Genomic DNA, 12,159 nt, shown 5'->3' on the forward strand with positions numbered 1-12,159 from the left:
CCTTTGCATTGGCGTTGCCTATAATAATTTTAGTGTCTTATCTGGGCATTTCTTCACACAATGACTCTAATTCTTCATAGAATTCATCTTTCACTTCTTCTTCTTTTTCTTCTGTTGGAGCATGTATATTTATCAACGATATCATGTTCTGTTTTCCTTTAATTCTAATTGCACACATTCTGTCAGATTTTACTACGAATCGTTTTACCTGCTCCACGTCTTCATGTATCAGAAAACCCACTCCAAAATTCCTATTATTGCCTCCACTTGTATAAAACGTGTATGGGCCAATCTTTTCGACGTTGTTTCCAGTTAAATGTGTTTCCTGTATTGCTAAGATGTGTATTTTATATTTTTTTAGTTTTTTTATTAGGTTAATTAATGCTCCCTCCTCGAACATTCCATGTCGCAATATTTAGGTACATATTCTTATTTTTTATTTTGCTATTTATGTTCAAATTCATTTTCCTGTTCATCGCTAGGGCCCGTTGGCATAATGGACCATCTTTTCCTTTTTCCACTACTATATGCCGTTTTTTGGGTCCATATTTCTAGATTTGTCTCGTTTGAAAGTACCATTTCCGGCCCATACCCAATTTATACCATCCACAGTTAGTTTTCTGTACCCTATCTTTACATTTCTACCTTCAGCTCTTAATTTTTTGCTTTTATTTACGATTTCCTTCCTCATGTGTCTTTCTTTTTCGGTCATGTCATCGTTGTTGAAGATCTTTTCTCCAGTAAGAAATCTGAGTTTGCTTTTTTCTTTCATTACCTTAATTTTTTCGCCATAATCCTTCATTTGTACCAGACATATATTGTTTTTTAACTTTATTGCAGATTCTATTTCGACATCCTCTTTTAGGTGCTTTTGTATAAAATCTTTTACGTTATTTTTTAAGAGTGTTTCATCTGTTGCGTTTATTGGTAGACCCGTAATTACTATGATATTTCTTTTCATCTGTTTTTCAATTCTTTCTACTTTGTTTTCAACCTGGGTTAATTTGTTTTTTGTTTCTTCCAATTCTTGATTTATCTTTATATTTTCTTTTTTTCAGCGCTATCATCTCTTCTCTATATTCCTTATTTTCATTCCTGATTTCTTTCAGTTGTTCCATCATCTTCTTGAACATGCTTATAACGTCGTCCAAATCCTCTGAATCTTCTTCCTTTGGTTTTATTTTGCTTGGAGTTCTGGCAGTTTTTTTGCTCTGCAGGAAAGGTGAAGTTGACCCTCTATCTTTTCTCTTCTTGCCTTCTGACGCATTATCATCACTGTCCGTGTACATCATATCTGTTTATAAGGACCGCGAAAGGAACTAGATTCGCTTCAACCGCTCAGAAATCCAGTTCCTATCAGTCCTCAGTTTGCAGAACTATTTTTAACTTTGGCAACGTCGCAAAACTAACGGGTCTAATTGTACCTACGAGTATTCGCATTGTCTGGTTCAATTGGGCGTCAATAATATTTGTGTGTTTGCTGCTGAGCCATACCTTGAAAGCATATTCAGCCGCTGAGTATACAAGTTCAAGAGCGGTCAATAAACTGGCAAATTTGAAAAAGGGAAAAAGGGACTGCTTTGCGTCAGTTTTTTCTGTCGCACTGGGGAACGGGCTGTTATTGCAACGATCAGTCTATCTTGTATTATATGTCTATCTGTATAATCACCAGGATTATTGACAAGGTTATGCATGTCAACAAAAGTGGAGGTTGATTTACTTTTGCCAACGGTGTTATAGGCAACAGCCACATTTGGCTGAAGAATTTAACTGTTGCTTATAACACGGTTTTTTACCCAAATTGTTTAACAATGTTTTCTGAGAACTATTTTATAACACCGTGGGTAAAAGTGAATCAACCTCCAAGTTTTTTAACATGACATAACCTTGTCAACAATCTTGGCGATTACACCTTACATTTTTTAACTAAATTATTTATAAATCTTTTTTGAGAACGATTTTCAGAGTTAAAACAAAACGTCAAATTTTTTAAGTAAAATTTAGTTGTCATTACATCCAATTGTGGTTTTTCCCATATAAACATAATATTTAACTTAGGTATGACCCACTTAGGTATTTCGTGCTATTTGGTAATAAAAGTTTGCTTCGAAATAAATTTGTATTTATATCTTTTTAAGAATTCCTCGTATTATACCTACAATAATTTTTTTTTATATGAAATACCAATTTATTTAAGTACAATATAAACTATCTAATTTGTTTTATGTTTGTCCAGGGCTCTAATGAATTTAGTTAATGCGAATATGAAGAGTATTTTTCAAAGTTCAAATATTATCGATCATCCTTTCAGATTAATAGATTATGATTAGGTAGATAAACTAACATAGAAAAGTGAAACACGCAATTCTGTTAAGTGGTCACTTTTTATTGTTGTAGTTTTAGTGCATCTGTTTTAACTTCAGTATTGATCACATCGTGAATTGTTTAAGCGACTGTGTTGTTGTGTGGCAGATATTGTTTTCATTGGAATGGTTAGTCATAAATTCTAAGCTTAAATGGAAGTAAAGGAGAATGGAGGGTTAGATACGGAAGTTGTAAGGTAACTTTCAAATTAACTTATAATTTTCATATTGACCTTAGCTAGTGTGATTTTTTAATTAAAAATAAAACGCCATTTTAATATTTTATTATACGATAGTGGCAGACTAATGATTGCATGTCATTGATTGTAAGATATCACACGGCTAGTCACATTTGACGAATATTTAAAGCTATCATTTTTGTTTATTTTTGTAAATTATTTAATAAATACAGAAAAAGCATTCACGCCCCAGAGAATTAAATAAGCTAAACATGACTGACCCTTATTTTTTTAATTGTAAATTCAAAATGTTTTATACGACTTCACCTCTACAGTTTTAGTTTATTTGATCCGTTTGTTGAACATTTTATATTTAATAACTACATACAAAACATCATAAAATGACGTATAACAAACGACATTTTATGTTTTTCTAACTTTTTTTAAAGTAAATTTATGATAATTTACAGTCGATGAGATGCTCCAAATTTAGGCAACTTACAGTTGTTGATTTAGAAAATTGTTAGATGGTGGGCGAACAGTACATCAATAATCAAGCTGCCATTAGACGTTCATAGCAAACCAAATGCAACATGCAACATTAAAAATAGAAGTGTAGTTCAGTTTCCCAGAGTATTATCTGGAATAAATGTACTATGGCTCATCAAGATTCACTCGAACATTACATAGACGTATGCATATTTAAACGGCAACGACAAACTATGCGGTGATGCTGTATTACTACTGTCTGGTGGTTAATCTGGTACTACTCTAGCCTCTTCTGGCCTAGTATCCTACTCGGCCGAAAGATGCCAGGGTGACGTTAGATATCTAAAAAAGATTTCCCCGTAGCTACCTGCCAGAATTCAATGGATATCTTCTTAGACTCTTACTAGAATCTGGCAATAAGACAATTAAAACAAAAGTCCCTAAATTTAGTCTTTCGTGGATTGGCGTCCAAGAAGGTTTTCACTGAAGACTGAATGTCCATTCTTCTGGAAAAACCTTTCCTGTGGCAGTCAGTTCTCCAACACATCTTTCTCATGTTTTGCTAAGTACGTTATTTTTTGAACTCAGTCTATGTTTGTCTGTGAATTCTATATTTCCTTGTAGCCAGTTTCTTGGGCAATATATTTTCAATGCGTCATCTATTTTATCAAATAGAGTATTGATTAGTATTTATGATTTCCTCCTTTCTTTATAAAACAGCAAAAATATTTGAAGTGCCAATAAACGGGTCCGTGCCGACTACTAAGCACTTCACCTATATGGATATATTTTCTGTTAACTTCTATACCTTGATCTTATTTTTTTAGTTTCTGTCACTACATCTAGGAGTAGAATAAAAACCTTTTTTCCATAGCTAATGTTAAAGTGTTGCTATAACAACTGTTTTGAGTAGATAAAGTATCACTTTAACCGCAAGAGTAAATAAAATGACACTTTAACAGCAAGAGTAGATAAAATGTTTTAACTTTTTTTTATTCAATAAAATTTACAAATTCAAACACATTAAGGATTAAATTAAATTAAACAACTGAAATTTTACAATTAACATTATTAGAAATATCTATTTTTGAAGCATCACAACTTGTACTCGTTTGCTTAAACACTTGATTCGGGGTACTGGATTGGTTTTCTGGTCCGCCAAGTATACACTTGGATACAGCAATCTTATTGCTTATTGACTCTTCAATGTAAGATTCTGCAACAGATGATATTTCGTCCATTTCATATTTATTCACTTTGTACACAAAACGCAACAATATTCTCCGCAAAAACCAAAACGTAACATTTGTTTGACATTTGTTGACAGAGTAATTCATATCCCTAGCAACGGAGCAACACAATTGCAATTTTTGTGCTAAAAGTTACAATTTTCTTTGAAATTCTATTTTTCACCTGAACTTAAAGTCTTGCTATAAAAAAAAAGTTGTATTGCACAAGACGATAAAATCGCATTATCTTCTCGAGCATAATTAGCGTCTCGACGCTAAAAAACGCTCTCGCAAATAAAGTACAATTTTATCGTCTTGTACAATAAATAACTATTAATTTTTAGTGTAACAAAATGTAAACGATACAATTTTGTGAAAGAAAGTAAAGCGCATAGAAAGTTCATAATTATAATAGACGCAGTAAAATTAAAAATTTATTTGTTTAAATATTATCACAAAAAATTACCATCTTAAAACTAGCAATTGCGGACGTTACAACATATATTTATTTAACAAGGTCGAAATTTAGTTTATTAGATAATTATTCCGGTATTACCACTATTATTATTTTATAAATGAATATTAGTAAATTAGTATACTACAATTGTTCGCAATTATGAAATAATTATAATTTTGTACACATAACCTCAGTAGATGTTCATAATTTATTATTATGTCGCATAGGGTGGCAAATATATTATATAACGGTTCGTGACCAAATTCAATGTACAGTAACAGAAAACCATGTAATAAAGTATTTAAATATACGAAAGACAGTGAAGATTTAATTTCAATACATAGCTATTGGTTTTTAAGAGATGTCACTGTAGCATCTTGTGCACATTATCTTTAAAATAATTGCTAATATGACAGAAAGATTTTGTTTCATTCAGAGCTTACCACAAGTTTACTCTGTGGAATCCAAAAGGACGAAATATAAGCGAAATAGAGAAAAATTTGTTTAATATAATAATTTATTAATATACATGATGTTCTATTTAAAATAAGCCACATATCACACATTGAAAAATCCAATAATGAATGTGTAAATTTTGAACACCCTGTAAAGAGTTGTTTAATACTTCTTAATCATGGAGTTCATTTAACAAACATCCAACTATTTAGATATAAGAGAAAATGTGGTATAGTTGGTAAAATAAGTTGGGAATGACTCTTCTTCTAAAATTTTACATTTTAAGAAAAGTCGACATAACTCAGGACACTCTGCACTTAGGTAAATGGAATTCTTATAAAACTATACCTTATTTTTAGCGGAAAATTATAAAGCACAATAAAATACAGGGTATCCTATAAGAAAAAATATAACTTTAATACGCCGCAACTTACACACTATTTACTTAATTTTTTTTAAATCTTTTACCCTTGTAATCTTCCGTCCCTTTAGTGGTGACTCACCTTGTATATATATATATATATATATATATATACATGTATTTATAATATATAATTGAATATCTACATACATTGCAAAAACCTTTTTTATTATACTAAATATTTGTTTTTATTTAACAAATTAGTTGCTCAAAAATTCCAGTCATTCAAAAACCAATAATATTTATATTAACGGAAATCTATATGAGTTAACAAATTTTCCTATATACATTCATAATTGACATATTTATGTATGACATATTTGGAGTATTTATAAAAATACTATTTGTACTAAAATTCAATATTTAAGTATCATTTCGCATTTCACACAAGTACACACCTACACATACAAACACACACAGACATACATACATACCTACAAACACACGCACAAGCACTCGCACAAGCACAAGCATATGTACACGCACATGTACACGCACACACACACACGCAGACAGGGGTGTATACTAGTTCGCTCCCGCGGTCAAATTTTAATACCCCACAGAAAAGGGGCATAGGTTACAGCTTGTCGAATTTAAGGTGATACTTGACAAATTTGTCCACTTCCGTAGAAAATTAAGTGAGAACGCATTCGGAGGAAAAGAGATACATAATGCGCTCGGTCTCTTCGCCTCGTTGGTACACTCTATACTACAAGTTTACAGAGAGTCACCTTATTTATTAATGGAACTTCTATGATAGGTATGTCTATATTGTATGTTATTTTGACGTTTCAATTTTTCCTTCGGAAATTTTTCTCAAAATACAAAATATTTTGTTTTTGGTGCTTGGTAAAAAAATTCTTCTAATAATTATATTTTATTTGACTCATTAATATTGACCATTCAGTCATGTTGTAGCGGCAGTTTTTTCGAACACTTCTATAAATGTCTCGTTCTGTAATTTTATAAGAGGAATATTGGCAGAGATGAGAGCTTTATATTTGCGTTACAGTAAACTGTATAAGAATAAAAGAACAGTAGTTAATCTTATACCTGGAACATACCGACGAAACATTTATTTGCCCTTTGGACACTGGCTTGTGCAAACCTTCGGTGGTATTGTCTCCCCAGTATCTGTCATGGGTATGAGAGGAATGAATATAAGTTTCATCCATGTAAATTGTGGGCCGATTTTCTTCCCTATCTTGTTTAATATTTTTGAGAAACTTCCTCCGGAGCACTTGTATATCGGGTTTTTTCATTATACTGTTATTCTTCGCTTTCTTCCATCGAAATCCCATATCTCTCATCACTTTTCTTAAAGTTTCATGCGACCCTGTATAAATATTGTCTTTATTATTTTTTTTTGTTATATGTCGCAATGTAGGAACTCGTTTTTCCGTGACATAATAATTTATTATTATACGCCGAAGTAAACCTTTGTCAAAATCGGTTGGATTTTGGGGCAGATCTCATTCTATTGTTAGGCGTCGAAAATGATGTAGAAGCACCTTCTTCTATATTTTTCATTTCACGAGAGATCCGTTTTGTAGTGGCTATACTTACTCCCGTTGCTAAGGAAGCACGCTCTTGAACTTTTTTAAAATCTTTAACATGCGGATTTTGCATCACTTCTCTCTGCATAAAAATAATTACATTTACTATTACCTCCCTCGTTTGTCCAGACAAGACTTTGCCTTCTAATTTTGAATGAAAATCCATGTTTATAATTTAAAACACTTAACAATAATTATTTAAAAAGTCAAATCTATTGTAATACGATATTTCTTCAACACACAGTAACTTTAAACATAAGTAAAATAAAAAAAAACTTTGTCGCAGACTATACAAGTACCTTGCACTTCGAAGGACCAAGAAATAATAAGGGCGAATTGTGTTGTGGTCGAATGCGCATCGTGGGTGGAGCCTAATTTTAAATCGGCCAAGTATCACGTTAAATGTGACAAGCAATAAATTCGCTCCAGCCATATATTTCTTAGAAAAGATATTTGAATAATGTCTTCTGAAACTTTGTATTTACCTATTAATACAACACTACCATCATTGTTTAAAAAAGAATGAGTATTTTTTAAACAATGCTACTATAATATAACACTACTTCTTACTTAAAAAAATATGAAAATTATAATGATAATATCACTAAAGTATTATGATGTTAGAACTCATATTCCCTTGTTCAATATTTGATTGGGTTTTTCCGTATCAGAAGTTGCAATTGATATATTTCTTTAAAAAATATTGGTAGGTAATTAGTAGTCTACCTGAAATTTTATGATAAGAAATAGGGGTGGTGCGAATCTTAACATTATTACTTTAGTTCCAGTTTTAATGTCGTTATACCTAGTTCATGATGGAGAAATCTGAAGTAAGTGAAATGTTAAGTGAAAAGGGGCAAAATGTTTATGTTAGTTATTGACAATTACAAGTATAACTTCCATAAACTGCTTGCTAATACTATCAAACGTTGGCAGTGTGTAGAAAGAAGTTGCAAAGCATTTGTTAAAACTTTAAATATTTGTAACAGGGTAGTCGAATGTAGTCATAACTATACCCCTGAAAGTTTATCAAAAACAGTGTTAAACCGGCAAAAATTAAGTAATAGTGTTAAGCGGAAGGCAATGGATGATTTGTGTGAAAAACCATTGAAGTTGATACACAGCGAAATTAAACAAACAGGCACTAAAAGTTTTACTGTGGAAGATGTATATTTGATTAGAAAAAATATTTATTAAGGCAGAAAACAAGTTATTCCCAAAATTCCGAAGTGCACGCAGGAAGTACATGACTCGTTAAACTCCGTGGAAGTGACAACCAACCAAAAAGAACAATTTTTATTGAAAAATGATCCGGTAAAAAAATTTGTTGCTTTTTCTTGTGTATCTAACTTAACATTTTTAAGTAAATTAGAAACAATTTATGTTGATGGAACTTTTAAATACTGCACTAAATTTTTTATTCAACTATTTACAGTTCACGGACTCGAAAATGAACAATATGTGCCGTTGGAATTCTTTTTGCTTTTCAAAGTTAACAAACTCATATGTGACTGCCTTAAATTGTTTAAAGACGGAGTGTCAAAAATTGAACTTAAATCTTAGTCCCACGGTTGTGTATGCCGATTTCGAAAAAGCGATCCATGAAGCTGTAAGTGAAGTATTTCCATCTGCGAAAATAAAAGGATGTAGGTTTCATCTCGGACAATCATGATGGAGAAAAAATCAAAAAGTTGGTCTGGCTACTGAGTATTCAAACGACAATGAAGTCGGACAATACCTTAGATATATATTTGGTATACCTTTCCTAGATCCATTAGAAGTAGGTGAGTGTTTAGCTTTAGACTTTAGTGAAATACTACCAACACCAAGCCGTACAACAGTTTGCTGACTACTTGGTGGACAACTATATTTCTGAAGAGGCAGACTTCCCTCCTGAGATGTGGGCGGAAAACAGTTCATCACTTGAGCGCACAACCAATGCCTGTGAAAGTTTTTATTCTAAATTTAATTCGTTATCTTACAATCCGCACCCTAATATATTTTAATTTTTAGAAGTTCTAAAAGATATTCAAATTGACACTTATATAAAAATACGAAGTTCTGTGAAACCAAAAAAAGTGTACCGAAAAGTACTTCTAGAGCATCAAAAATTTGTTGATCACAAAATAACGGAATTAAAGCAAAATAAAATTAGTAGATTTGATTTTGTCCAATGTATTTCATTTAGATTTCTAGCGAAATAAATGCTTCGTTTTAATTTATATTTGTTTAATTTTGTAATGGTAGAGAATATCCCATATTATGTTAGTTTTTACACTTGTATTGCTTTCGTATTATACCTATATTTTAGAATAGGTACAAAACTTATTTCAGTAATTTTTAAAAACAATTTAAAATTTCTAATATAATTTCTAAATCAATCACTAACATTTTTCAAAATATATAACAGTAATGAGCGCGCTAATAACCGGCAAAATAACGCAAAAGATGGAAAACATATTAAGTTCTGAGATAAATAGAAATGAAACTAGTGGAGATGGGAAATTTAGCGATAGAACCTATAAATTTACATTTCATTTATTGTTTTCTCCACGTTCAGACGTAACAGTTTGGAAACTACCGCTGTGACAGTGACAGTTTTAGTTGACATCCTCCTCTGATACGTCTAAAGGTGGGAAACAGTAAATTTATAGGTTTCTATCGCTAAATTTCTCATCTCTACTAGTTTCATCTCTTTTATCTTACAACTTCATATGTTTTCCATCGGTTGCGATATTTTGCCGGTTATTAGCGCGCTCATCACTGTATTTATATAAATATTTAACTACCAATATTTGATATAATTTCTAATATTAAATACAAAAGCCGCAGTACCTATTTTCCTGGTGGTAATTTTCCTAGAACTTAATAGATAAATACTTAATCCGCTTGACCACGGGAGCGAACTAGGTTATGGTTTTCGGAGCGAACTAGTATGTAATTAAGAGGGTTTTTTGACCTTGGTAGCGAACTAGTGTGCTCCGGCAGACAGTCCTGGTGCTAGGGTATAAGGTGCCCGCCTGCAAAAGTAGCATAGGCGTCCTACGGGTTTTTTAAAGTCAATAATATTTATTTAATCTGTTGGCAATCATTTTATGTTAATTGAATGCAACACTAGATAATGTTCTTTTAACAGCACAGTAAGCTGACAAACTATTCTCTATTACTAAACACATCCTAAATTGACAAAACCAATAATCAACTAAATTTTATATAAAATGTTTATTTTACTACATATCATTTACAAAACATTGAAACAACTTCAAAAAAATTTGAAGATAATAAACAAAGCACTTCGAATAAATGCAAAGTTACTTACCAACAAATTATATTACTATATATATTTCTATTTTACTATTTTGTATAACACTAGCGAAAAAAAAGTTCATTTTGGCATTCCCAAACAGCGGCGCCCGCCTGCAGTGCATCCCTTGTAGGCCCATTATCGCCGAACCTGCACGCACACACACACAATTAAAATTCCCTGATTTATTGAGACATATGGATGTGCAGCTCCTTGAAGAGTTGTTGTGAACCCATACGTGTAAGAATGGAGGATATCCTACCCAAGAATTTAGGAGCATACTCGTGTTATAGGGCTATCCTCTCCAAACCCCAACTACTTCATCACTCTTCTGCCACTTCTAAGTACGGAAGTAAATACGTATATATCTATCCACCAGAAGGAATCTTAGCGAAGAGAAACGAAGTTTTTATATATTTAAAGACGTGCATTTTTTGCGTTTGTAATCAAGCAAAGGCAAAGGGACGTTAGTGTTTCTTTTACAGTAAAAATTGTTACAATAAAACTCATGCAAAAATAAAAAAATCATAATCTACAAGGAAAATAATTCCTGCAGCTGGCTGTATACCACGGATCACAAAAAAAGAGGTTAAATCTTTGTAAATGGGTATATTTAAAAATTCTTAAAAGGGCTACATCAAATAACACGAACGTTTTCGGAACAACAGTTCCATCATCAGGTTCAAAATACAGGTTAACATGCCTGAGCCACCAAAATATTAGGGTAAAAACCCTTTAAAATATATAAGGTTAACAAAGATTGTAAATAATGTTGTTATTAATATTTGATGTTTAATATTTAAAAAAAATATATAAAAAAAATTTAATTAAATATTAAACATCAAATATTTATATATTTTTTTTAAACCTAGCTGTTGGACTGAAAGAAACGCAACACTAGCTCATCACACTGCTGTGTGATTTTCCTAAACTGATTTTCTGCCGAAATGATGTAGTGATTGGTATCGTATGATCTCTTTGACCAATCATATAAATTCCATAAGAAGCAGTTTAAAAAGGATAAGTGCTTATACCTATTTATTCGATTTTAAAGAGTAAGTAGTAAACCTAAGGCAATATTTGAAGATAAACTTTTGAAAACATGTATTGCATGGTTTTAAAATCTGATACTGGGTCGCATAAGTTACTGCTTTCTATATATCTGTGGCTTGGTACAAGAAGTGCCTAGATCAATTTTTTAGTCTTAAAGAGTCTTAAAAAACCACAACGGTTTCAGTACAAGACATGCCTTAGTCTATCTAACCTTCAAGATCACATTTTCATAAAATCAAGAAATATCTATCTCTCAAAGTCTCGTTTAAAATTAGTACTAGAAATACCTATGTAGACATAGATTTTCTAGTTAAACTGAAAATTTGTACAAGAAATGCATGTCGACTTAGGCCTTATTGAGATTTAAATATTTAGTGTCAGAATATATATTATATATCAACATAATGATATATTATTATTAATCCAAATCCATTTCGGATATTAAAATGATTATCAGATTTAACACGCTCAAGCTTGTCCCATGTGCGTGAGTAATTAAGCATCTAGGCAGGACATTAACATAACCATGCGATCGGCGTGCGTATGTGGTACCTACACACCCACAGTCCCACAGGACACCCATAGTCCCACCCTTATACTTGAAAATTTAAAGGCGTGGAGGCTCGCTTTTGTCTATTTGTATGTTTTATTA

General features: G+C 31.8%; 1 protein-coding gene across 2 annotated transcripts in view; it reads left to right on the forward strand.

Moving 5' to 3' along the window:
• Nucleotides 1–12,159, forward strand: part of snu (ABC-type transporter snustorr) — a 415,588-nt gene that overhangs the window by 93,654 nt on the left and 309,775 nt on the right. The window contains exon 1 of one of the 2 annotated variants that reach the window (XM_072525836.1): nt 2,502–2,560. The exons of the other annotated variant lie outside the window; for it this stretch is intronic. Within the exon in view, the coding sequence (XP_072381937.1) occupies nt 2,517–2,560 (44 nt within the window). The 5' untranslated portion in view covers nt 2,502–2,516. Of the gene's footprint in view, nt 1–2,501; nt 2,561–12,159 lie in introns of those variants that run through there. 2 annotated transcript variants of the gene reach the window in all.

The sequence above is a fragment of the Diabrotica undecimpunctata genome, chromosome 3 (genome assembly GCF_040954645.1).
Source record: "Diabrotica undecimpunctata isolate CICGRU chromosome 3, icDiaUnde3, whole genome shotgun sequence".
Taxonomy (NCBI): domain Eukaryota; kingdom Metazoa; phylum Arthropoda; class Insecta; order Coleoptera; family Chrysomelidae; genus Diabrotica; species Diabrotica undecimpunctata.